This window comes from Rana temporaria, chromosome 11 (genome assembly GCF_905171775.1).
Source record: "Rana temporaria chromosome 11, aRanTem1.1, whole genome shotgun sequence".
In the NCBI taxonomy this organism is placed as follows: Eukaryota; Metazoa; Chordata; class Amphibia; order Anura; family Ranidae; genus Rana; species Rana temporaria.
In genome coordinates, this window is record NC_053499.1 from 59,558,138 (window position 1) to 59,586,116 (window position 27,979).

At 44.9% G+C, this 27,979-nt stretch overlaps 2 protein-coding genes across 3 annotated transcripts in view; one reads left to right on the forward strand and one right to left on the reverse strand.

The window, feature by feature from the left end:
• The window catches only part of DEAF1 (DEAF1 transcription factor), a 49,761-nt gene extending 49,043 nt beyond the window's left edge, over positions 1–718 (reverse strand). The window contains exon 1 of one of the 2 annotated variants that reach the window (XM_040328626.1): positions 264–718. In XM_040328626.1, coding sequence (XP_040184560.1) covers positions 264–420 — 157 coding nt within the window. In that variant the 5' untranslated portion in view covers positions 421–718. The remainder of the gene's footprint in view (positions 1–263) is intronic. The other variant, XM_040328625.1, reaches the window with a different exon arrangement.
• Positions 536–27,968, forward strand: TMEM80 (transmembrane protein 80). Its single transcript, XM_040328627.1, has 5 exons — positions 536–1,006; positions 5,378–5,394; positions 16,150–16,243; positions 23,989–24,081; positions 27,456–27,968. Exons 1-5 carry the CDS (start codon positions 988–990, stop codon positions 27,659–27,661), a joined length of 429 nt encoding a protein of 142 aa, XP_040184561.1. The 5' UTR covers positions 536–987; the 3' UTR covers positions 27,662–27,968.
• The last annotated feature ends 11 nt before the right edge of the window (positions 27,969–27,979 follow it).

Consider the following 27,979-nt stretch of genomic DNA (forward strand, 5'->3'; position numbering starts at 1 on the left):
CAGATAATTAATGTTATCCACTTAATCTGTCAGTGGTCATAAATGTATGGCTGATTAGTGTATATCAGGAGGAATATAGCACATGTTGTCCCTTTTAGGGACTAGTAGGACCTCTAGAAGGCAATAAAATAAATTACAGTAGTTCCAAATTTATAACACTAATGCCAGCAGTCCCATCTAGTGGTCATTAAGGACATTACACGCAAAATGGAAGATACCTAGAGCCACCTAGCGGCACATTGCGGTATTACACGACACCTTACCTGTATAGCCGCTTCCCGCAGCGCTTCTCCCTTCAGGCCCAGTCATGACAGTGACCGAGGCAACTTCTGGTCCGTCCCGTACAGAAGCAGCCGCCACCGCAGCCACTGCTGCCGCTGCCTCTGATAACCCGAGCTGAGATGCTTGAGCCTCGTCCATCTCTCCGGAAACACCCGAACACACTTCCGGAAACACACGAAAGTGGCCCTCGGCAACACCCGATCACCCTCTCCGGAAAGTAAAAAGAATGAATGGGATAGCGCGGAAATACCCGACAGGTTACGGAAATTCCCGAGCTCTCCGCGATTTCCAGCGGCTTTGACCCGCTCACGGAAACCACCGAGAAAAGCCGATTGCCACCGAAGATGGCTCCGGGGCCGTGTGTACACACCCGAGCGCCAGAGACCCAGTGTGCATGCGCGAGATACTCATTCCCTATTGGAGGAGCTCTGGTTTCCGTAATGGCACCTGTTTGAATACCAGTCTTTTATGTATTATCTTTGCTATACTGAATTGCATTTTCCATCTTCTTATGTCGGCATAATCCTGCGCAATACTATAGAAACTTTTATTCTGACACAGGTGCAGTATTATGTACACGGGGAGCATTATAAAGCTGTGAAAAACGAGTTTGCCCTTAACAAAGATGGCTTCCATCGAGTTCTTTACGAGTCCCTGGCGCTTTAGTGGCGGAAATAGCCGAGAATCTCCGATCTCAGCAGAAAGATGGCGCTGTACAGGAGAGGTATGTGAGAGACGCGTTACCATAGTGACGGCAGATCCCCCAAACCAGGCGAGGACCCCATTTCTGGAGTTTGGCGAGGGGCTGGAAGAAGGATAGATAAATGCATGGAACATTATTATGGGGCATGTGTCTGCATTGAAGAGATATATGTCCATGCTTCATAATAGCTGTGTCCACATTGATCAATACTAAAATCAATAGACCAAGTAATAATATGTGTATTATTGTATCTCACATATCCACATTGATCAATACTAAAATCAATAGACCAAGTAATATGTGTATTATTGTAACTCACATATCCACATTGATCAATACTAAAATCAGTAGACCAAGTAATATGTGTATTATTGTATCTCACATATCCACATTGATCAATACTAAAATCAATAGACCAAGTAATATGTGTATTATTGTATCTCACATATCCACATTGATCAATACTAAAATCAATAGACCAAGTAATGTGTGTATTATTGTATCTCACATATCCACATTGATAAATACTAAAATCAATAGACCAAGTAATGTGTGTATTATTGTATCTCACATATCCACATTGATCAATACTAAAATCAATAGACCAAGTAATATGTGTATTATTGTATCTCACATATCCACATTGATCAATACTAAAATCAATAGACCAAGTAATATGTGTATTATTGTATCTCACATATCCACATTGATCAATACTAAAATCAATAGACCAAGTAATGTGTGTATTATTGTATCTCACATATCCACATTGATCAATACTAAAATCAATAGACCAAGTAATATGTGTATTATTGTATCTCACATATCCACATTGATCAATACTAAAATCAATAGACCAAGTAATATGTGTATTATTGTATTTCCCATATCCACATTGATCAATACTAAAATCAATAGACCGAGTAATATGTGTATTATTGTATCTCCCATATCCACATTGTGCTATCATGGACAACCCAGTCCGCACACTCAGCCTGTGTGTTCAATAATACAAGTAATGGGGTTGATTTACTAAAGGAAAACACACTGCATACTCTGCCAGTGTAGTCACAGTCATTTTCTTAGTAAATGAGGTGAAGCTTCAGTTTGCAAATACCCAATCAGGTGCAAGGGAAAAAAAAAAAAACAGCATTTTTGCTCACATGATTGGAAGATGGAAATCGGCAGAACTCTGGGCAACTTTTCTTGCAAAGTACACAGTCTATATGCCTTTAGGCCCCTTTTCACACTGGGGAGGGAGGTGCGGCGGCGGTAAAGTGCCTCTATTTTTAGCGGCGCTTTACCGCTAATTTCACGGCGCTATTCGGCCTCTAGCGGGGCGTTTTTAGCCCCACTAGCGCTCAAAAAAGGGTTAAAAACCTCCGCAAAGGCGCCTTGTCGGTGGTATAGCCGCGGTATTCCATTGCTTTCAATGGGCAGGAGCGGTGGAGGAGCGGTAGACACACCGCTCCTTGACCACTCAAAAGATGCGGCTAGCAGGACTTTTTTTTTTCGTCCTGCCAGCGCACTGCTCCAGTGTGAAAGCCCTAGGGGCTTTCACACTGGAGAAACAGCAGCCGCTGTTTCAGGTCGGTTTGCAGGCGCTATTTTTAGCGCTATAGCGCCTGCAAACCGCCCCAGTGTGAAAGGTGTCTTAGTAAATCCACCCCGTTGTCCATTCCTATAAAATACATCGTATCTGTTTATTCTGCAATTTAGGCCTTGATCACATGGGGTGTACTATAGCGCCACCCGCCAGCCTCACATAAGCCCCTCGCTCTCAGCTACTGAGTGTAGCGCTGAGTGAAGGAAGATCACTCCACCAGGGAAGGCAATGGGCAGCCGCAGCAACAGGCAGCTGGGACTTGAGCAGAGCGAGTGCGGAATGCACATGCACCCAAAACTGAAAAAAAAAGTCCCTTGACTGCTCTATCATCATGTTATCAGAGAGACGCCGGGGGAAATAGTAGTAATACACCACCCTGTAAGCTAGTGGGAGTGGCTGAGTGGGGATAAAATTTAGAAAGCCCTTTTTATCTGCACGGAACTGTCGGTAAGACTGCTTTTCAGCAGAGCAGCCGGAAACATGCAGAGCAGGCGCCGGACGCGGAATAGACATGCACCTACAATTAAAAAAAAGTCCCTCGACTGCTCCTCCTCCACCATCACAGAGGGCCCTGAAAATCATATTAATACAACACCCCCTAAGCTAGCAGCAGCCGCTTATCAGGGGGTGTAAATTAGATAGACTTTTTCTTCACTAAACAGTCTGTGAAGCTGCCAAGGGCCCCCCCTGTTGCCCGGGCCTGGTACAACAGGGCCATTTGTACTGACCTATCGGCAGGCCATGCATGCAGCTGCTGCATCCCAATAGACGGAAATGGGACTGCCTCCATAAGGATGCATGAATGTTGGAATACAGAATTGTATTTTGTGTAATTGCTGTATATCAGTATTTAGCAGAGATATATTCTTCAACCAGTAGATGGCAGTGTTTTTAAGTTTGTAGCTGTTCCAGGGTAAACTCTATGGCCCGGATTCACAAAGCACTTGCGCCGACGTATCTCCAGATACGCCGCGTAAGTGCAAATATGTGCCGTCGTATCTGTGCGCCGGACCCACAAACTAAGATACGCCTAAAAACAGGTTTCATCCCACCAACGTAACTTGCCTACGCCGGCGTAGAGTGGGTGCATATTTACGCTGGACGCATTTGGCGCTCCCATTGATTTTCCATTCAAATATGCAAGTGAGGGAGATACGGCGATTCACGAATGTACGTGCGCCCGACGCAAGTGCGCGTAAGTTATAAGTACGTCGTAAAATTATGCTCCATAAAGGAGGTGTAACTCAGCAGCATCCATGCAAAGGGCTGCACCAGGGAACACAAGCCGGCGTATTTTACGTAGTGTAGGTTACGTTCAGTAAGTGATTCGACGTATCTTAGGGAGTAGTTCCGATGTGATTCTGAGTATGCGCACTGGGATGCATCCACGGGACGTCGCATGCACCGTTCGTTATACTTATCCGTCTGGCGTTTGGCCCATCATTTGCATGGGGTCACGCCTCATTTGCATTGCTCACGCCCACTTCCACCTACGCCGACTTACGCCTAGGAAACCCAGCACAGTTTTGGGAGCACTGGCTTTGTGAATTCAGTGCTTGCCTCTCTGCGCTGCGTCGGCATAGCGTACAGGAGATACGCTACCGCGGCATAAATGTGTGCTGCTGTCTGTGAATCCGGGCCTATGTCTTTTCCCTGAATAAAGTTCTTGTTTCCTGCCTGCAGCTAAAGCAGAGCACCTCCCAAAAAGGAAAGCGCCGCTTGTTTGCACCCTCCACTACCACATTTGGCAATTTTTGGGGGGGAACAGGTACCTGGTGTTGACAGGTAACCGCTACAATTTTCGGCTCAAGTAGCCGCAGCGAACTAAGCCAGAAGTTCATGCCCCCCATCCTTCCCCTGCAATCTTCTGGGACACAACATTACAGGTCCCAGAAGACTACAGAGCACAGCGTGACTTGCGCATGCACAATAGGAAATCGGCTGTGTCACTTCCTGTTTCCCTTACTAGAGATGACAGCGCCTGCACCCGAAGCTTATTGAAGAATCGGCTCGAATTAGGACATTGCGGGATCCCGGGACAGGTAAGTGTCCTTATATTAAAAGTCAGCAGCTACAATATTTTTAGCTGCTGACTTTTTTCTGAAGCCTGGAGCTTCTCTTTAAGCAGCAAAGCCCATGTGGACTGTCTGTTTGTTGTGTGGGACTATATACAGAATTTCTAACAATGGAACACCTGTACACCCCCCTAACAGACAAACGTGGTACTCACACGGGCATACTCTGTAGTACACCCATGTGAACAAGGCCTTAGGGTTCCTTCACACATGGGGGTTGATCAAACTTTTACACACTTTACAAGTGCAATTGGTCACCCTATCATGTGCAAACTAAATTGCTGTTTTTATATTTTCCTTGAATGTTATTGGGTATTTTTTGCCAAGTTAAGCTTCACCTTGTATACTAAGCTCTGTTATCTCATCACTAGAACCCAGAGATAGATAGGAAATCATCAGGCGCTTTAACTCTCCAACATCTACCAAATTAACTGTTGAAACAGGGCTAACTATAAACCCAAAATGCTTACTAAAAATAAATTACAAAAGCAAAAAGTTGTTTAGTAAAAAACTGACATATCTCTGAAACAAATTTAAAATGGCGATCCACTAAAACACCACCTGCTTTGGCACAAGGTAGGCTTATATATAGACTTTGGAAACTGTCCATGAGCAATCATCTTATAATTTAGTTATTGGATTACAATCTTTATCTGTTTAGCAGTCTCATAACATTTTCTTTAACTGGTATTTTTTGTTTATTTTTTACAGGAAAGAGCTCCTTGGTTGTATCCTTCAGACTTTGTATATCATTGTGTAATTTGGTTTTATTTTGCTTGCAGCTTGTATTATTTTTAAAAACACTTTACTTCTGTGTTTTGTATACCATGCACCATTTTCCCCAAATATTATTATTATACAGGTTTTATATAGCGCCAACAGTTTGCGCAGCGCTTAACAAAATAAAAGCAGACATTACAGTTACATTACAATTTGGTACAAGAGGAATCGGAGGGCCCTGCTCATTAGAGCTTACAATCTAGAAAGGGAGGGTACTGTACAGTGCCTTGAAAAAGTATTCATACCTCTGGAAATTTCCCACATTTTCTCATGTTACAACCAAAAACTTAAATGTATTTTATTGGGATTTTATGTGATAAACCAACACAAAGTGACACATAATTGTGCAGTGGAAGGAAAATGATAAATGTTTTACAAATAAATATGCATTTGTATTCAGCCAATACTTTGTAGAACCACCTTTTACTGCAGTTACAGCTGGAAGTCTTTTTGGGGATGTCTCTACCAGCTTTGTACATCTAGAGAGTGACATTTTTGCCCATTCTTCTTTGCAAAAGTCTTGCCACAAATTCTCAATTGAATTTAGGTCTGGACTTTGATTCGACCATTCTAACACATCCTCTGCGGATTTTTATCCGATGGAGTGTACACACCATCGGATTGAAATCCGCGCCGAATTACCATCGTGGTGACGTGTCGCGCTGTCGCCGCGATGATGACGCGGCGACGTGCGCGACGCTGTCATATTAGGATATCCACGCATGCGTCGAATCATTACGACGCATGCGAGGGATGGGTTCGGATGGATCGATCCGGTGAGTCTGTACAGACCACCGGATCGATCCGCTGGTGCCGATTCCAGCGGATAGATTTGTAAGCATGTCTACAAATTTTTATCTGCTGGAAATCGGAAATATCCGCGGATAAATATCCGCTGGAACGTACACACCAGGGGATCTATCCGCTGAAACCGATCCGCTGAGATTTTTCAGCGGATGGATCCTCTCGTGTGTACGGTGCCTTACAGGTTTTCTTCTAAGATTGCCCTGTATTTGGCTCCATCCATCTTCCCATCAACTTTGACCAGCTTCCCTGTCCCTGTTGAAGAAGAACATCCCCACAACATGATGTTGCCACCACCATGTTTCACGGTGGGGATGGTGTGTTCAGGGTGATGTGCAGTGTTAGTTTTCGGCCACACAGCGTTTTGCTTTTAGGCCAAAAAGTTCATTTTTGGTCCCATTTGACCAGAGCACCTTCTTCCACATGTTTGCTGTGCCTCCCACATGGCTTCTCTCAAACTGCAAACGGGACATCTTATGGCTTTCTTTCAACAATGTGTTTCTTCTTCTTACTCTTCTATAAAGGCCAAATTTGTGGAGTGCACGACTGATAGTTGTCCTGTGGGCAGATTCTCCCATCTGAGCTGTGGATCTCTGCAGCTCCTCCAGAGTTACCATGGGCCTCTTGGCTTTGATTAATACTCTTCTTGCCCGTCCTGTCAGTTTAGGTGGACGGCCATGTCTTGGTAGGTTTTCCATTGTGCCATACTCTTTCCATTTTCAGGTGATTGATTGAACAATGCTCCGTGAGATGTTCAAAGCTTGGGGTTTTTTTTTTATAACCTAACCCTGCTTTAAACTTTTCCACAACTTTATCCCTGATGTGTCTGGTGTGTTCCTTGGCCTTCGTGATGCTGTTTGTTCACTAAGGTTCTCTAACAAACTTCTTCACAGAACCTCTGTACAGTATTTATACTGAGGTTAAATTACACACAGGGAGGCTCTATTTACTAATTAGGTGACCTCTGAAGGCAATTGGTTCCCCTAGTTATTTTAGTTAGGAGTATCAGAGTAAAGGGGGGCTGAATACAAATGCATGCCACACATACAGTGCCTTGCGAAAGTATTTGGCCCCCTTGAACTTTGCGACCTTTTGCCACATTTCAGGCTTCAGACATAAAATATAAAACTGTAATTGTTTTGGAAGAATCAACAAGTGGGACACAATCATTAAGTGGAATGAAATTTATTGGATATTTCAAACTTTTTTAACAAATAAAAAACTGAAAAATTGGGCGTGCAAAATTATTCAGCCTCATTACTTTCAGTTCAGCAAACTCTCTCCAGAAGTTCAGTGAGGGTCTCTGAATGATCCAATGTTGACCAAAATGACTAATGATGATAAATAGAATCCACTTGTGTGTAATCAAGTCTCCGTATAAATGCACCTGCACTGTTATAGTCTCAGAGGTCCGTTTAAAGCGCAGAGAGCATCATGAAGAACAAGGAACACACCAGGCAGGTCCGAGATACTGTTGTGGAGAAGTTTAAAGCCGGATTTGGATACAAAAAGATTTCCCAAGCTTTAAACATCCCAAGGAGCACTGTGCAAGCGATAATATTGAAATGGAAGGAGTATCAGACCACTGCAAATCTACGAAGACCTGGCTGTCCCTCTAAACTTTCAGCTCATACAAGGAGAAGACTGATCAGAGATGCAGCCAAGAGGCTCATGATCACTCTGGATGAACTGCAGAGATCTACAGCTGAGGTGGGAGACTCTGTCCATAGGACAACAATCTGTCGTATACTGCACAAATCTGGCCTTTATGGAAGAGTGGCAAGAAGAAAGCCATTTCTTAAAGATATCCATAAAAAGTGTCGTTTAAAGTTTGCCACAAGCCACCTGGGAGACGCACCAAACATGTGGAAGAAGGGGCTCTGGTCAGATGAAACCAAAATCGAACCAAACGTTATGTTTGGCGTAAAAGCAACACAGCTCATCACCCTGAACACACCATCCCCACTGTCAAACATGGTGGTGGCAGCATCATGGTTTGGGCCTGCTTTTCTTCAGCAGGGACAGGGAAGATGGTTAAAATTGATGGGAAGATGGATGGAGCCAAATACAGGACCATTCTGGAAGAAAACCTGATGGAGTCTGCAAAAGACCTGAGACTGGGACGGAGATTTGTCTTCCAACAAGAAAATGATCCAAAACATAAAGCAAAATCTACAATGGAATGGTTCACAAATAAACATATCCAGGTGTTAAGCCTCGTACACACGGCCGAGGAACTCGACGTGCCAAACACATCGAGTTCCTCGGCCAGTTCAGCCCTGAAGCCGCCGAGGAGCTCGGCGGGACGAGAGCTCCCATAGAACAACGAGGAAATAGAGAACATGTTCTCTATTTCCTCGCCGAGCTCCTCGTCGGCTTCCTCGGCCGAAAGTGTACACACGGCCGGGTTTCTCGGCAGAATTCAGCCAGAAACTCGGTCGGAAGCTGAATTCTGCCGAGGAAACTGGTCGTGTGTACGGGGCCTTAGAATGGCCAAGTCAAAGTCCAGACCTGAATCCAATCGAGAATCTGTGGAAAGAACTGAAAACTGCTGTTCACAAACGCTCTCCATCCAACCTCACTGAGCTCGAGCTGTTGTGCAAGGAGGAATGGGCAAAAATTTCAGTCTCTCGATGTGCAAAACTGATAGAGACATACCCCAAGCGACTTACAGCTGTAATCGCAGCAAAAGGTGGCGCTACAAAGTATTAACTTAAGGGGGCTGAATAATTTTGCACGCCCAATTTTTCAGTTTTTTATTTGTTAAAATAGTTTGAAATATCCAATAAATTTCGTTCCACTTCATGATTGTGTCCCACTTGTTGTTAATTGTTCCAACAAAAATTACAGTTTTATATCTTTATGTTTGAAGCCTGAAATGTGGCAAAAGGTCGCAAAGTTCAAGGGGGCCGAAAACTTTCGCAAGGTACTGTATTTATTTATAAAACATGTTGAAACCATATATGATTTTCTTTCCATTTCACAATTACAGTATGTGTCACTTTGTGTTGGTCTATCACATAAAATCCCAATAAAATACATTTTATGTTTTTGGTTGTAACATGATGAAATGTTGGAAATTTCAAGGGGTATAAATACTTTTTCATGGCACTGTACATCTATTGATAACCTGACTGTACCAAGCAGTACACATTTTATGCACCTTAAGCCCTGGTTCACACTGGGCTGCGGGAGTGAAGCCGTGCGAGTTCAGCTGAACTCGCACGATTTCACTCCCGCCGGCAGTCCCGATTTCGGCCGCGATTTAAGAGACATCTGTGCAGGTTTCTGCACAGATGTCTATGTAAATCGCGGCCCGAAATCGCAAAAAGTAGTACAAAAACTACTTTTTGAAATCGGTGCAGCGCCGCAGATGCGGCGTCGCACCGATTAGGACAGCGCCATTGCCGACAATTGGCGGCATTTGAGATGCGATTTCACATGTGAAATCGCATCTCAAATCGAATGAAATCGCACCCAGTGTGAACCTGGGCTTAAAGTGATAGATCTTACAGTTTAAGATGACCCAGTGCTGAGCCTGGAATTCCTAAAGTCATCTAAATGCAATGTGATGATGTACAACAGCGGACCTGCCGTACTTTCCCCTTGTCCTGATGTATATGTAGAAAGAGAATTCCATAGTTAATCAATAACTGCCTGGATATTGTTATGAGGTCTTAATACATCCCCAGCCCATGTAATCTGGGTGTAACATTATATTGCAGGGGACTATAGCAAAATCATTAGACTTCCTGCCATAACATCTTCCTTTTTATGGTATATTCTTGGTATAATGTAAGTGTAATAGGTCATAGACAGTACCAATGAAAAATCCCTAGGAGTCCACAGTCTTTATTGTTCAACTGTTTACAATAAATAGGGCAAAAGACAACCAATCCCCCTTCACTGGGTTTGGGTGAAGTGGGAGAAATGCATTGGCTGTCTTTGCCCTGCTTGCTTTAACCAGCTGAACAATGAAAACTTTGGTCTCCTAAGGATTTTTCCTTTGGCTCCCTCTGAGCTATGACACATGTATTTCTCAACTCAGGTGAATATTCCTCTCCTGGGGTCCCAGTCTTTGTGATGAGCTGTTGAATGCAGGATAGTTGGGTTCAAGTAATGACTTTATACACATTTTGATAACCTGTGAAGACCTGTGTCCTGTGTTCCTCTACCACTACCCTTTGACCATAGTATAATGTGGCCATAGTTCTGTCTTTAGTCAGAAGGCATTGTTTTCCTGTGTTTGATGTGCTTTTGGAACATACTTCAAACACAGGTCAGCAAAATCCCATTGACTTTAACTAAGCAATACACATGGCAGTTCAGAGGCTGCATTTGACCCAATTTGTGTTTCTTTAGGTTCAGCTTGCCCTATTAAAGTGCCTACAAACTGCAGCATTTGCTTGTAAAATGCTCCGCTTTCCATTTGAACACAGCTGTGTGCATTTGTATTAACCACTAGAGATCTGAAAATCCGGGAGGCCGTCAATAGACGCCCTCCCCTTTGCACACGCAACACGCGCCCCCTGCAGGGCGCGTGCGGCGCTCGCTGTGATTACTGAGTCACTGAGACCGTGTAAGGGGCCGGTCCCAGCCCCTTACCATGTGATCAACTGTGAGCCAATGACAGCTGATCACATGATGTAAACAAAGGATCTGTAATCGTTTTTTTTTTTCTCCTCACGCTAACAGCGTGAGGAGAAATAAAAGCCGATCATTGGCTTGTGTACATCGGTCCCGAAGAGGAAGAGACAATTCTGCCTCATCTGTGTCCACCTGCCAGTGCCACCTGCCATTGCCACCTATCAATTCCCACGAGTGCCACCTATCATAGCCCACAAGTGCCACCTATCAATGCCCACCAGTGGTGCCTCATCAGTGCAACCTAGTAATGCTTTCTATCAGTGTAACCTACCAGTGCCGGTATCGGTGCCCATCACTGTCACCCATCAGTGATAGACAGCACTGCTAGGTGGCACTGATTGGCACCATTGGTGGTGGGCATTGATAGGTAGCACTTGTGGGCACTGATAGGCGGCACTCGTGGGCATAGATTGGTGGCACTGGCAGGTGGACACAGATGAGGCAGAATTGTCTCTTCCTCTTCGGGACTGATGTCCCTTGTACACAAGCCGATGATCGGTTTTTATTTCTCCTCACGCTGTTAGCTTTAGGAGAAAAAAAAAACGATTACCGATCCTTTGATACATCATGTGATCAGCTCTCATTGGCTGACAGCTGATCACATGGTAGGTGGGCACTGTGAACACTGGCAGGTGGTTTAGATTGGCACACGAGGCATATGTGCCTCCTTCCTCCTGTGCCTCCGATGTCCCTTGTACCTAAGCCAGTGATCGACTTTTTTCTCCTCACGATTACCGAGCTTTGTTTACATCACGTGATCAGCTGTCATTGGCTGACAGCTGATCACGTGGTAAGGGGCCGGGACCGGCGGCCCCTTACTCGGATCTGTGATCACCCGAGTTTCAGTGACTTGGGTGATCACAGCACGCGCAGGGGAGGACGTCTATTGACGTCCTCCCGGCAATTGGGGTCCGCGCTGTAGCCGTCATTCGGCTATAGAGCGGACGAGAAGTGGTTAAATGGTTCAGGGACAGGGCAAGACATTAGAATGGGCAGGCACACACAGATGAAACTGACTCTAAGGCCTCGTACACGCGACTGAGGAACTCTTCGGAAAAGAGACATCGTTTTCCTCGAAGAGTTCCTTGTTAGGCTTGTCGAGGAACTCGACAAGCTTTCTTTGCGTACACACGGTCAAGACCAAATCTCCTCGTTCTCAAACACGGTGACGTACAACACATACAATGGCAGGGGAAGTTTGATTCCACTGGCACAACCCTTGGGGCTGCTTTTGCTAATCTCATGTTACTGCGTGTTAAGTAAAAGTTTGGTGAGAGGCGATTTGCACTTTTCAGTCTGTTACAGCATGAAAAATGTGTTATCTCCATTACAAACGCTACTTTTACGCTCCCGTCTCATACTTTATTCTGAGCATGCGCGGGTTTCTTAGCATACACACGATCGTGTTTCTTGTCAAAAACCAGCCCGACGAGGAACACGACAAGGAAATTGAGACTCCCGTTGAGGAAAAAGAGAACTTGTTCTCTTTTTTCCTCGTCGAGTTCCTCGACAGTTTCTTGTAGGGTTGTCCCGATACCACTTTTTTAGGACCGAGTACAAGTACCGATACTTTTTTTCAAGTAGTCGCCGATACCGAATACCGATACTTTTTTTTAATGTCATGTGACCGTTTTCAAACCACAATACAGACCAAAGATATTTTCTTTAGAATTATGAAGAACTGGTACATCATGGTGTGGGGCTGTTTTTTAGCATACGGTACTGGAAAACTACATATCATTGAAGGAGTGATCACTGTCAGTGCAGCTCATCGGTGCCAGTGCCCAAAAGTGCAGCTAGCCAGTGCCACCTATCAGTGCAGATCAGTGCCCATTAGTGCATCAGTGCAGGGAGGCAGCTTATTAGTGCATCTCATCAGTGCCACCCAATCAATGCCAGTGCCACCTATCAGTGCCATCCATTTATGAGTGCCATTCAATCAATGCCAGTGCCACCTATCAGTGCCATCCAATGGTGCCATCCAATTTGTGTTCGATGTCACAAAAAAAAAAAAAAAAGTATTCTATTTTGGTATCGGGAGTATTTGCGCGAGTACGAGTACTAGCGCAAATACTCGGTATCGGTCCCGATACCGATACTGGTATCGGTATCTGGACAACCCTAGTTTCTTGGATGAAAAACATACACACGACCGTTTTCCTCTGCAAAAAAGCTCTCCCACCAAGTTTCTTGATGGATTCTATCAAGGAAAACAGTTGTGTGTACGAGGCCTAACAGTAACACAGACAGCAGTGTGCAGCAGCACAGATGATGATGACACTTCGCCGACATGACACGTCTTCTCCTGAGTCACAATGACAGTCACTCTTCATGCCAGGTGGTCCCTTCACTCCACTCCAGTCCAAACAGCACTGACATTCCCACTCCCAGCTTGCCTTGCTCCCATCCCAGAGACCTGCACAAGAGGCTCTTGCACGAAGACATCACATGACGTTCAGGCACTGCTTCTGTCAGACCCGCCCTTCCGCCAGTGCTGCCCGAACACACTTTAGCAGGCACTCGGATGGTCTTGGCCAGCTCCGGATCAGAACTGCGCATGCCCTTCCCACTAGAAAAACAACACATTCAAAGGTAATTTAACACGCTTTCTTGATGCTTTTTCAAAAACACATCATAAATGCTCTAGGTGTGTTAATGAGCGGTGCTTTGTTGTTCCTAATCAACACACGTGAGCAATCCCTTAAAGGCAAAATAAAGTGCTAATTCATGTAAGGGGTGTCCATAGATGAATACAACCTGTGCAGCTTTGACCAAAGTTGAATAATGCCCTTGCTGTAGGTGTAGGCCATTTACATACTTCACGGGTCCTGACTGAATAGTTCCCAGAGATGACATAACCCTCTCCTGCCTTATTGCTAGGATTTCGCGAAGGGCTCTTTCACACAGGCGGCCCGTTCACGTCCACCTACCAGTTTTTTAGGCGGACCTGAACGGGCGCTCCATGCTCCTCTATGGAGCCGAGGATGTCAGCGGTGACATGCCCACTGACATCTGACCCGCTCCGATCCGCCAAAGTGTGACGGAGGAAAAACCTACTTTTCCATCCGTCTGGCGGATCGGATCGGGTGAACACGGACAGACGGTCCGTGTTCATCCGATCCCCCCCATAGGGGAGAGCGGAGAAAAGACAGGGCGGGCCCTGCACAGTGTGCGGTGACCGTCCTGTCATCCTCCAGCTCAGCGGGGATCAACGGAGCGATCCCCGCTGAGCAAGCGGAGGTTCATTACTGATCCACCCCATGTGAAGGGGGCCTAAGAGACTCATAGTTGTTACTCTTCACCTCCATCATAACTAGAGACTGCTCTCAAACTCAGAGCTACTGCATCAGGGGAGAGAAAGAGCATGTGAGGAGGTTTGAATCAGAGAAAAAGCTAACTCCTGTGATGTGAAGGTAAACACTTATGCCGCGTACACACGATCGTTTTTCGGCATGAAAAAAACAACGTTTTTAAAAAATGTCATTTAAAATGATCGTGTGTGGGCTTCACATCATTTTTCGGGTTCTGAACAAATGACCCCCAAGATCTAAAAATAGATTGAACTCTTGACCCCAAGATCTAAAAAATAGATTGACCTTCTGACCCCTAAGATCTAAAAATAGATTGACCTTTTGACCCCAAGATCTAAAAATAGATTGACCTTTTGACCCCCAAGATCTAAAAATAGATTGACCTTTTAACCCCCAAGATCTAAAAATAGATTGACCTTTTGACCCCTAAGATCTAAAAATAGATTGACCTCTTGACCCCCAAGATCTAAAAATAGATTGACCTCTTGGCCCCAAGATCTAAAAATAGATTAACCTTTTGACCCTCCAAGATCTAAAAATAGATTGACCTTTTGACCCCCAAGATCTAAAAATAGATTGACTTTTTGACCCCCAAGATCTAAAAATAGATTGAACTCTTGACCCCCAAGATCTAGAAATAGATTGACCTTTTGACCCCCAAAATCTAAAAATAGATTGACCTTTTGGTTAAGGCTCGGTCCTTAATTGGTTAAAGCCTCATATCTGCCCTTAAATGCCTGCCATGAATATTTTAAGTGGACAGTGTCAGTCAGTAGAGCAGTGGACAGTGGCATAGGACAGTGTCAGTAGGGCAGTGGACAGTGTCAATAGGAGAGTGAATGGTGCCTGTCAGTAGAGCAGTGGACGTGTCAGTAGGACAGTGGGTGGTGCTTGTCAGTAGGGCATTGGACAGTGTCAGTAGGGCAGTGGATGGTGTCAATAGGAGAGTGGATAGTACCAATCAGTAGAACGGTGTACATGTCAGTAGGACAGTGGATGGTGCTTGTCAGTAGGGCAGTGGACAGTGGCATTGGACAGTGTCGGTAGGGCAGTGAACAGTGTGCGGACCTCCTATGTAATAGATTAGCTTGCCAGAGGAATTATTGCCAACATCTATATTTAAAATGGGTGCCAGTGGGGCAGAGGTTAATGTCAGTAGGGCAGTGGACAGTGTCAATAGGACAGTAGATGGTGCCAGTCAGTAGAGCGGTGGACGTGTCAGTAAGACCATGGCATAGGACAGTTTCAGTAGGGCAGTGGATGGTGCTAGTCAGTAGAGCAGTGGATGTGTCAGTAGGGCAGAGGTTACTGTCAGTAGGGCAGTGGATAGTGTCAGTAGTTTTTTATTTTTTGTTACAATATTATTTTCATTATTTAATTTTTTTTTTTAGATGCCCTGTTGGGGGGCTTTAGTAAGATATCATGGGTCTAAACCGACCTAGCCTATTGCTGATGTGAATATCTCCTAAACGGTACACATTTAGGAGATATTCATTGTACCTACATGTTAGCTGGATTGTAAGCTTACCTGTAGGTACAAGTTAAGATAGTGGGGTTGATTTACTAAGCTTCTAACCTCAGCTTGTTCAATTAAGCTTTGGCAATAAAACCTGGAAGCTGATTGGTTATTATTCTCCAGTTTTAGTAAATAACCCCCAGAGAGTTTACTAGCACTTTTAACTCATAGTGTGACTTCACTTTTTAAAAAGTGGCTGCATTCCTGAAATTCAGCTTTAAAAACAAAGCTTTTGGCTAGAATACCCACCAACATGAGCCCTAAATATGCTGCAAAACAGATGTTTTATCATTTACAACTTGATAGTGCTAATGTGAAATTATAAACTATGTTCATAGCCTTTCTCAGAGGAAAACCCATCACATTTCAAGTACAAAATTCTCATATTTTCAAATTTCAGAGTTCCTTAACACCATTTTAAACAGCTGTCATCTGTTCCTCTCCAGATCCTACTTTATGTCAATGTTGTGTATTATGTGTTTTATTTTCTTGCTACACTACTAATGATTATTTATAAAAGTAAGTAAGCATTGGGTCTCATGGAAAATTCCCAGTCAATTTCAAGTACAAACATAAGACATTAGTGTGTGATAACATGTAAAACAACTGGAAAAGTGTCAAGCAAATTATTATATTTGTTTACATTCTATAACCTTTACAAGGCGTGTGATTTACTGGAGGGCTAGAGCATGGTCACTTTGCAAAATCAAATTTTTAGTAAATGTGTTTAAAATTCACTTTGTAAATAATACCCAATTGTGCTAGGGCAATAAAAAAAAGGCATTTATTTCTCTTTCGTTCATGGATGGACACAGCCTTAATCTTGACATAGTGGGCATAGCCTATCTATCTTTAGGAGTGACTAGGCCCAGTGTGCGGTCCCACTGACTATATCCTCTCAGCCTGCACCAAGCAGTTTAGTTTTTTTCTGCCTAGTCTAAGGAGAAGACATGGCTCTCTTCAGGCCCATGGCTTGGAGGCTTTTAGTTTTTTATTTATTTAAGTTTTTTCCTGCGATCTTCGATCAACTACCGACTGGGCGACAGGCTGGATCCCAGATCCTTGTATTCTTTCCAGTTTCGGCCATCGAGTGCGTGCCGACCATAGCTACGCGCTGGGTCGTCCACGACATGCCCGTCCCTCTACGTGTGGCCGGTGAGCTATACGCTCCAGGGCTTGCATGGGACCGGTCTACAGGGCCGAGTCGCAGTAGCCTGGCCGACAGCCACCTCCGTTACCATGTGGTAGATGTGCTGTCCAGGATGCTTCCAGCATAAACCCACAGAAAGGGTAAGTAGCTACTACCTTGCAAGAAGACAGAGCTGGGCATCCTTGGAGAGGTGAGTAAAGGGCCTTGTACCCCTTCTCCCCCCCCTCCTCCTCCTAGGCTCTCTGAGCTAGCTGCTGGGCAGGGGTTCCTCTGGGGAGCTTCACTTGGGGAACCATAAGTCACTAAATCAGTGTATAAAGCTGCATAAGAGATCCTGTGTGTCCTGCTCCATGCTGTTGGTGGCCATGTTTGGTGTATCCAGGGCCGTCTTTAATATGGTTTGGACCCTGGGCAAACATTTTATTTGGGTGCATAAAAAAAGGTGCATTCAGCATTTTAAAAATACAGTTGCCTTGAAATCCATTCTGCTTTTGCACCATGCTACTTACCTGCAGTTCTTGCACACACAAACGCACTGTGTTTTTAAAAGCATGACCTTAAACGTCTAAAAATGCAGCAAGTTTGACAGTGCGGGAACTGCAGATAAGTCACAGCACACAGCAGAATGGACAGACAGTGCTGTATTTCAGTTCTTGATGGGCATAGGTGTGCCGTGTGCGCAGCCTATTACATGAGGCTGCGCTTTTCTTTGCAGGAAACGCAGGCATGGCGGCCCATTCAAATGAATGGGCTGCTGTGCCTGCGCAAATGTGGGCCGCCAAAACACATACATGTGAACCAGCCAGGCCCAAAATAAGCCCATCAAGCAGTTAAATACAGACAGTAATGCCATGTGCTCTGAGGCCTTACTCAGCCTGGACTGCAGGTCTGGTCTGTGATTTAAAGAGTTCCTCTATTTTACACATGGCATGGGGTCCCATGGTGCTAAAGCAGAATGGACAGACGGTGCTGTGACCCCATGTCATGCCATGTGTAAAATAGAGGAACTTTTTAAAACACTGACCAGACCTGCAGTGAATCATCAAATATTATAAAGACTTTGGGCACACTGTACAGAAAACTTATATTTACAATATAGATTAGCAAACAGTGACATACCTTGAGGAGCAGGACATGAAGAAGTCAGCCTCGGGAAGAGCAAACTGGGGATGTTATAAAATCACATTCTAATTCACTTTTATATACAAGCAGCACCCAGTGGCAGGAAGAGAGAAGTGCACGGCTAAAGGGAAGCCAGGGGTGCTGTACATTTTAAAACACTGGGAAGGGAAGCAGTAGCGTGCCGCTGATGATTTTCAGCGCTGATTTGTGGGCAGCACAGGGGCTTAACAGGCGGCTCTGCTTTGGGCCCCCAACAGTGACAGGGCCCTGGGCAGCTGCCCCCGTTTGCCCTATGGTAAAGACGGCCCTGGGTGTATCCATGCTGTATTTCTTTACTTGCACAATGTATAACGCCCCATAAGAGATTCTGCTTTCCTGTGTGTCTTGCCCCATGCTGTCGACGCCCAGGTTGGTGTCCATGCTGTATTTCTTTTCTCACTGGTGGCCATCTTCTTGTAGCCGCATTTTTCTGGCGATTTCTGCTGAGGTGTACTGACTGCTGCATTACTCTGCTGCACCGTGGTTTTCTGCCCTGTTGGCCTCTAGTGTGAGATCAGCGGCCATTGTACCATGGATCAGACCATTTTAAAAATGGCAGATGAACAGATACACGCTGCGACTGAGCAGTCTGAAAGACTGACAAAAATTGCAGCCCCACAAACAGCCTTCGATCCCAGCTTTGGAGAGCACAGATCGACAGACACACTCTGCAGGCAGCAGCTCTGCTAGCTAAACATCTATTACGGTTCCTGGGTGGTGAGTCCTCTGGGGGGAACCCCTCATCTCTGCTGCAGCCAGGAATGGTGGGTTACTTGTTTGGGGGTCCTGTGTGAGGTGTTTGGACAGTGTAACGCTATTGGCGTTATGTTGAGCAAAACAAGCGCAGCCTCACCTGAAATAGAGAGCTGCGCTCATCTCCCTGTCTCTGCAACGTCACTCCCTGTGCGCCGCGGCTTGCGTTCCACGCTGGAACGCGGAAGCGCGCCCCAGCGAGTTTCCTGGTTTCCCGCGTCGCACGGGCTATTTAAACGTGCAGCGATGACGGCAGGGTGTTCCGCTATTTTGTTGGACCCCTGCCGTCACCTGGGACCTTCTGCCTCACGCCACGGTCTGCTGCCAAGCACCCCTGATGCCTCTGAAGCTCAGTCTATGAGCCTCATTACCGGATCCTCACCGCCTAACAGAAACTGGACTTCCACCTTGCTACAGCGCTCCCAGCAAATCCTGCAAACTTCAGGAATTCCCTGCAAACATCATCTCCACTACTCAGAGTCCATACACCTACTCCAGGATTCATTCCAATCTTCTACAACCGCAGATTGCAACAGAACCGCAAGTATTCCTATATGAGCATAACATTACTAAGTTAATTCCTGCAGTACTCATCTATAGACTTGTGCTTATTAACCCTTATGCTGCATACTTGGGACGCTAACTCTAACAACAGGATACCTTTAACATTGCTGCTGCTTCTGTGCTATTGCTAACCATAGACTTTGCTGCTGTTTCTCTTACTATTGCAGACCATAGACCTTTCTATTGCTTCCACACACACATTTGATAGCTTATGCAGTAATAAGCTTGTTATACATTGTGATTCTCATATAGAGGTTGTGATGAATAAAACCCTAAACTCTTTGACCATATAAAAGAGTGAAGTAGTGGTTATATCTGAGAAACCTCCGCATTTGAGATCCTATTTCAATCAAATTAATCACAGGAGTGTTACAGACAGTAAGGCGTCAGAAGCAGACTCTTTTTTCCCCCGAGACACCTGATCTGGCAATTGATGCCCCTGCTAGGCGGCAATCCTAGATGCCTCCGTAGCCAAGGTGGAAGCAGTGCGTGGGAGAAGAGGGGCTAGGAAGCGCCCCCTCCCTCCACCATCTGCTGGGGACAACTCAGATGCGTTGCCTGGTCCAGCTAGCTCATGACCCTGGCCCTGAGGTATCTGAAGATGCGGACCAAGAACCCTCTTGAAGAGAGTTTCTTGAAAAGATGGTCCTCGCCCCCGATAGTGGACCCTCCTGTGTCCAGATTAAACAAGCTCCACCATACCAGTGGAGGGGGCTCCCGCCTTCAAAGACCCTGCGGACGAGAAGGCTGAGGCGATCACCCGCAACCTTTACACGGTAGTGTGTTGACGGTATGCCCAACCATAGTTGGGGCCCTGGTGTCTCAGACACGCACGGAAGGGGCAAAGATGCTGCTCAATGGGTTACAAGCATCAGGCTTCCTCGAACGAGGTAGCCCTAGCTGACCTACTAGTACAAGGCCTAAAATTAATTTGTGAATCAGCCTTGGTCACTATTCCTCTGCTGGCCAGAGCTTCAGGTCAGGCGTTACGCTGTCTACTTTGGTTAAGATTTGGTCCGCCAACCAATCTTCCAAGAAAGCCCTGATGGACTTGCCCTTTAAGGGTCGACAGACTTTTTGGAACTCCCCTGAATGACATAATTAAAGATGCTACAGGAGGTAGAGCACACTGCTCCCACAGTCCAAAAAGGGGAAGGAGCCACACCGTGGTCAGAAGCCGCTCATATCCTAAGGTGGGCAGAAAGGAGCATACCGGCACTGTCGGCCATATACATTCCGGGTGTGGAAAACTGGCAGGCGGACTACCTGAGTCACCAGACGTTGGACCAAGGAGAATGGTCTCTGCACCCGGAAGTGTTTCAGCTCCTTTGCCAAAGATGGGGCACGCCAGACGTAGATCTCCTGGCATCTCGTCTCAATCGGAAGGTTTTAAGGTTTGTGGCCAGGTCAAGAGAACCATGGGCGGTCGCGACAGAGGCGTTGGTGGTGCCGTGGAGTCAGTACCAGCTAATCTACGCTTTATCTCCTCTAAAGCTCCTGCCTCTTCGCAGAGTGGAGGCAGAGGGAATCCCGATGATCCTAATTGCTCCAGATTGGCCTCGGCGTCCTTGGTACGCCGATCTAGTGCAGCTAGTAGCAGACATCCCTTTGCGTCTACCGCTGAGAGAGGACCTGCTGTCACAAAGTCCCATACTGCATTCTGCTTTACAGTCGCTGGCTTAACGGCATGGCTACTGAAAGCCAGGTACTGTCGGATTCTGTGATTCCTACCATGAGGAAGGCTAGGAATTTATCCTCTAGGAGGATTTATTATCGCACTTGGAGAGCTTACTTGGCCCTTTGCGAGGAAATTAAGTGGAATCCTCGGACTTATATAGTGTCCAGAGTCCTGCTGTTCTTACAGCGCGGGATGGACCAAAGAGCTTGCTTAAGCACGATTAAGGGGCAGATATCTACCCTGGCTGTTTTCTTTCAGCGACCCCTGGCAACTCACTCTCTAGTGAGAACATTTGTACAGGGGGTTCAGCATGTTGCCCCTCCGGTCCGTCCTCCACTACCTCCATGGGATTTGAATAGCAGACGCACCTTGGCATCTACCGCTACGAGAGGATCTGCTGTCGCAAGATCCCATAAGTTATCCTGCTTTACAGTCAATGGCTTTAACGCCATGACCTCTAGGTGCCTCAGAACCACCGTTTGAGAACATTAGGGAAGTTCCCTTGTTGACACTTTCTCAGAAAGTGGTCCTTTTGGTGGCTGTTAGGTCAGTTAAGACGGGTTCTGAGCTGGCAGCCTTGTCATGAAAGGCTCCCTATTGATCTTCCACAAGGATAAGGTGGTGCTGCATCCGCAGCTTTTTTTCTTCCTAAGGTAATTTCGACCTTCCATCTCGAGGAAGACATTGTACTGCCATACTTGTTTCCTCATCCGTCGAATCCTAAGGAGACGACGTGGCATCCCTTGGACGTTGTCCGAGCTCCGAGAATATACTTGTCTGTTTCTGCTCCGTTCTGGAGTTCAGACTCACTGTTTGTTTCAGTGGCTAGTCCCAAGAAGGTCTCTTCGGCCACCATTTCGAGGTGGACCCGACAGATCCTGATCAGGCTTACGCCATAAAGGGTCAGGCGCCTCCCTATCACGATGCATTTGACTAGGGCAATGGTGCCTCTTGGGTTTTCTGACATCTAGTGTCTGTTTCCCAGGTGTGTAAGGTGGCGACCTGGTCGCCCGTTCACACTTTCACTAAACTTTACAAGTTGATGTGAGTGCATCTTCGGATGCTTCTTCGGCCGCAAAGTTTTGCAGGCGGCTGTTTAGAGTTACAACTCCTCAGTTAAGGAGCTCTGTTTTGGGGTGAAGTTTATTTTTATGCTGTTCCCACCCCTTATTTTGACACTGCTTTGGGACGTCCCACTATGTCAAGATTAAGGCTGTGTCCATCCATGAACGAAAGAGAAAATAGGATTTTATGCTCACCGTAAAATCTTTCTCTGAGTTCATGGATGGACACAGCACCCACCCCTCTCTTTTTTTTAAAGTTGTACTGCTTGCTACGAACTGAACTGCTTGGTGCAGGCTGAGAGGATATAGTCAGTGGGACCGCACCCTGGGCAGGGCGGTTCAGCTTTAAAGTTGTTAACACTTTCTGCCTAGTCACTCCTAAAGATAGATAGGCTATCCCCACTATGTTAAGATTAAGGCTGTGTCCATCCATGAACCCAGAGAAAAAGATTTTACGGTGAGCATAAAATCCTATTTTTTTAATCCATTAAGAGACACATAGGGGGTTATTTATGAAAGGCAAATCCACTTTGCACTACAAGTGCAGACTACAAGTGCAAAGTGCACTGAAATTGCACTTGGAAGTGCAGTCGCTATAAATCTGAGGGGTAGATCTGAAATGAGGGGAAGCTCTGCTGATTTTATTATCCAATCATGTGCAAGCTAAAATGCTGTTTTTTATTTTCCTTGCATGTCCCCTTCAGATCTACAGCGACTGCACTTCCAAGTGCAATTTCAAGTGCATTTTGCACTTGTAGTGCAAAGTGGATTTGCCTTTAGTAAATAACCCCCATTAAGTCTTTCACCTTTGGGTTATACTGCCACCTGCAGCAGGATTGGACCCTGGCATCCAAAAAATGTTGGCCTTCCCTGTATAACCCCTCCTACTTATCAACATCTCTTTATTTATTGTTTACTAATCTTATAAGAGGATGGATTTTTTTTTCTTCAGCTCGCTGTGTTTATGCATCACATACTAGCACATTATGAAATACTTACCTTAGAATGAAGCCCTCCAGCGAGCACTGACAGGGCTTTCATCTTCTCTGTCAACCTTCTGGGTTCGCAGACACCAGCTGTATGAGTGGCCCGAGACGCAATGACATCACTCCTGCGCATGCGTTCTGGAGATCTCGGGTCCTGGCGTGGAGTTCTGAAGAGCACATGCACCGGTGACGTCACTGGCTGTATCCAGTGTGAATATCTCCTAAATGGTGCACCTTTAGGAGATATTTTACCTACAGGTAAGCCTTTCATTTTACTTACAGGAAGCCTTAAAAATCACAAAGCAGACTTTACTACTGCTTTAAACTTGCCTATAGTTTTTTATTTATTTTTTTGGTTTGCCAGTGTCCATTCCTCCTGTAGGCGCTAATACAACCCAAAGGTACAATACATCTTGTGTGTCTCAGTGGACTCAGGAAATAAAATGGATAATGAAAGTCACCAAAGCTCACCTTGCTGACTAAGTAAAAAATCCCCTTGCACAATGAACATGCTTTAGTAAATCAGCCACAATATGTTTTTTCCCCCTCCCCTAAAATACTTATCAGTATCCAGTAGAGGCTTTCTCCTCGATTTGACTGACCTCAGTGATAATCCCACTTCTTCTTCGGCCTGGCACAGAGCAGGTTCTGTGTAAGGCAGAGGCACTAGATAGCTTTCAGAGTTCGGTCAGACTCAGAGACAGCCCTTACCAAGTATTTCAGAGAAAATATACTGTACATTTATCATAGGTGCACAAGGGAACTAAAATACAGTACATAATATAATTAGGAAGGAAAAGGGAGAGGGTTCGCTTTAATATTGTCACAGCCAAGTAATGCTCTATTGAGTGCTGACTTGTAACGTGCCTCGTATTCACCACTTTTTACACTGTGTGTCTTATTTGCAGGTCAGGCGTTTAGTTATCCAGACTCTAACTTGGCTTTAGATCTTGGTCTTCTATTCCTCATGGTAATCCTTGAGTCTGTGCGGTTGTACTTGGGTAAGTAACAATGCATCTTTCTCCTGAAACCTATTTTCTGGAAGAAGACAAAGCAATAAAAAAAAAAGCTTCATAAAAATTTAAACCCCTTAGATAATTTCAATGCCTCTTCCCATAGCCTTCCTGTAAAACAGTTTTTATCTGCATGTCCCTGTGGGCAGCTATAATATTTAGTTTAATTGTATAGTCTGTAATACACACCGATATGGCTGTCTTTCTGACCGCTGACAGGTTAAGTGAATATGGAAAATTGGGGGAGAAACTGCGCTAAGATGGTAATTATGAAGAGGTCAAACTTGTCGAACCACAAAATGTACTATCGATGAAATAGAATTAAAAAGTAGTGGAAAGCAGCAAACCTTCTGCAAAACAACAAACAGTGAACAAAATATAGAAAAAAATATGGTTGCGCTAACCCTATAGTGATGGCACAACTAAGTGCAAAACTAAAAATAACATTGTGAATACATCAACATTTAAATAAAAAATTTGAATAATCCAAGAAAACACTCTTATGAATAGCAAATAAATGTGAACCGTAAATATATAAAAAAAATACATGAAAAAATAATCCAACAGTGATAACTGCCTGAAAATAAATCAAAAGAGACTAATAGATCATATATTAAAGTGAAAGATTCATGAGTGAAAAAACAAAAAATATGTCAATCAAATGAATATTCTGTGGGTCAAAGTTCATAAGTTTTGAAAAATATAAAGTCCTTGCACCCGTGCAGAAGAAAATGTTCTTAGTGAAATTGATCCATAAATATAAACTTTATAAAAGCTTAGGAAAAAGCTGTTGTGCAGTCCACCACTAAATTTGAATAAATTGCCTCCTTACCAGAGCTCCGTGACAGAGGATCCGGAGAAGCTTGGATTAATAAGCACGGTTTGCTCCAAAGACACCCAAAATGGTCAGCAATCTCAGTCAGCACACTCCGTAGACACTCAATGGATCTCAAGCCTCCTACACACGGCTGGTTTTCTCTGCAAGAAAACTGCTGGCAGAGCTTTTTGCAGAGAAAAACGGTCGTATGTATGTTTTCTCGCCGAGAAAACTGCCGGGAATATAGACGAAAAAAAAAGAGAACCTTCTCTCAATTTTCTTGTTGGGATTCTCGTCGGCCTGTTTCCAGATGAGAAAACTGTGGGCTAGATTCAGATAGCCCGGCGTAATTTACTGCGGGCGTAACGTATCTCAGATACGTTACGCCGCCGTAAATTAGGGCGCAAGTTCCATATTCAGAAAGAACTTGCGCCCTAAGTTACGGCGGCGTAGGGTATGTGGTCCGGCGTAAGCCCGCCTAATTCAAATGTGGATGATGTGGTGGGCGTGTTTTATTTAAATTACATGTGACCCCACGTATTTGACGTTTTTTAAGAACGGCGCATGCGTAAGAATTACGCCGCAAATCGTCAATGCTTTAGACGTGTACGTAACTTACGTACAGCCCTATTCGCGAATGACTTACGCAAACGATGTAACATTTTCAAAATCCATACTTAACATTGCGTACGCCTCATATAGCAGGGGTAACGACGTAAAAAAATGCGCCCGGCGGATTTACGTTTCTGAATCGGCGTATCTACCTAATTAGCATATTCCTCACATAAATCGACGGAAGCGTCACCTAGCGGCCAGCGTAAATATGCAACTAAGATACAATGGCGTAAGAGACTTACGCCAGTCGGATCTTAGCCTAATTTCGGTCTATCTTGCTTTTTGAATACAGAAAGAAGATACGCCGGCGCAGCTTTGAATTTACGCGGCGTATTAATAGATACGCCGACGTAAATTCTTTCTGAATCTAGCCCTGTGTGTGTGTATGTGGCTACAAGCTTACCTGTCGTCCTGTAAGCCTGTGCATGCTCGATGAGACTTTGACGCATGCGCGGTAGCTTACAAGGATAGTGTAGGGTGAAGCAAGATGTCGGCGACGGCATCGAATGTGACGAGCGCATGCTCGTCGTGTCGATGACGTCACCGTGTTCTTGCCATTCAAAAGAATGGCGGTTCTTTTGAATGTGCCGTGTATACACTTGGCTTTGCAAGAAAAGCTTGCCAGGAATCTTGTTGGGAAAACTGACGATTTATTTTCCCGACGAGATTCCTGGCCGTGTGTACGAGGCCTGAGACTTGTGTGTGTGTGTGTGTATGCCATGCAAAAGACATAATGGCCCAGATTCAAGAAGCAATTGCGCCTGTGTAACCATAGGTTACACAGCGCAATTGCTTACTTGCTCCGGCGTTACGAATGCTCCTGATTCAGGAACATCGTAACGCCGACTGCAGCCTAAAATCTGCGTGGCATAAGGCTCTTATGCCACGCATATTTTAGGCTGCATTCTTGCGATGACCGCTAGGGGGCGCTCCCATTGTGCTCAGTGTATAGTATGCAAATTGCATACTAACACCGATTCACAATGTTGCGCGAGCCCTGCGTACGCAAGTTACGTCGTTTCCGTACGGCGTGTTTAGCGTAAGGCTGCCCCTTCTAATAGTAGGGGCAGCCAATGCTAAAGTATACCCGTCATTCCCGCGTCGCAAAATTTGAATTTCACGTCGTTTGCGTAAGTGATTCGTGAATGGCGCTGGACGCCATTCAGGTTCACTTGGAAGCAAATGACGTCCTTGCGACGTCATTTGCCGCAATGCACGTCGGGAAAGTTTCCCGACGGAGCATGCGCTCGGCGCGGGAGCGCGCCTAATTTAAATGATTCCCGCCCCCTACGGGATCATTTAAATTGCGTGCTCTAGCGCTGGGCAACTTTGCCGGCGCGCCCGCGCAATTCACGGGGCTTCTGCTCTGTGAATCAAGGGCAGCAGAGCAAATTTGCGGGGGCGCAGGGCAAAATCGTTGCCCTGCGCCTCCGTAAATATTGCACAAATCTCTTTGAATCCGGGCCAATGCCTCTATAGTGTAAAAAAGCTTATATGTTTATTAGAATAAAAAAGTAGCACACTTACACTTGTAAAATCTAGACAACTGTCACACAAGCCAGTTTGTAATTGAATGTTATGAAACATTTTCTTTCTTTTTTACTTTGCAGCCATCTTATACTGTATAGTTTCCAACCCATGTTCATCTAAATTCTAGATACATTGGGGCTGAAATATACAAATATGAGTAGATGAAACATCCGTGTTTCCTGCAGCAATTATTCATCTGTTATTTTTTTAACTGCTTTGGAAAACTGCTGCAATCTGATTGGTTTTTATGGGCAGCCATGCCTTTCTCATACCCTGTTTTGTATAAATTAGCCCACCATTGTCCTGAAAATCTTGGGTTTAGGACTCTAGTAACTGATGCAAAAAAAATAATAATGGGCAGTTTTATAACTGTCATACATTTTTTTTTTTATTATTACAGGAACAATGGGAAATTTAACAGAAGAAGAGCTTCCCTTGGGATCCAGTCTGATTTTGACTATTGGCAATGTCTTTCTGTCTGTATATTTCCTGGTGTGGGAGACATACATCCTAAGAGCAGATCTCATCATAAATGGCATCCTGTTGGTTCTTTATGGACTGGAAGCAATCCTAGAATTTTTCACCATTGCCACATTTTTCCGTTAACATTAACAGCACATTGTAGAATATTTATTTAAGACTCTGATGTTCAGAGAAGAATTCTAAATAAAATTATGGTCAAAAGACAGAAAAAAATATATTTGGCAAGTAGTAAAGAGCATCGTTTACAAAGAAAGTCTATAAAGCACTGTGGAACCTCAGTACAGGGACTGTGGGGGATTTAGCGCAGATTGCAGCACCAAGAAGTTAAGTATCCGGTTTTATTTTAGTGATAAGTTAAAGCAGTAGTAAACCCCACCAATTAAATTTTTTTGGAAACCCTGCAAAGTAAAGGCATAATGTGCTAGTATGCATCACATACTA

What these genes read in the sequence shown, in the direction of transcription:
- TMEM80 (XM_040328627.1), top strand. An exon ending in ACTAATGATTATTTATAAAA is followed by an intron (nt 16,244 to 23,988) that starts GTAAGTAAGCAT and finishes TCTTATTTGCAG; the next exon opens with GTCAGGCGTTTAGTTATCCA. An exon ending in GTCTGTGCGGTTGTACTTGG is followed by an intron (nt 24,082 to 27,455) that starts GTAAGTAACAAT and finishes TTATTATTACAG; the next exon opens with GAACAATGGGAAATTTAACA.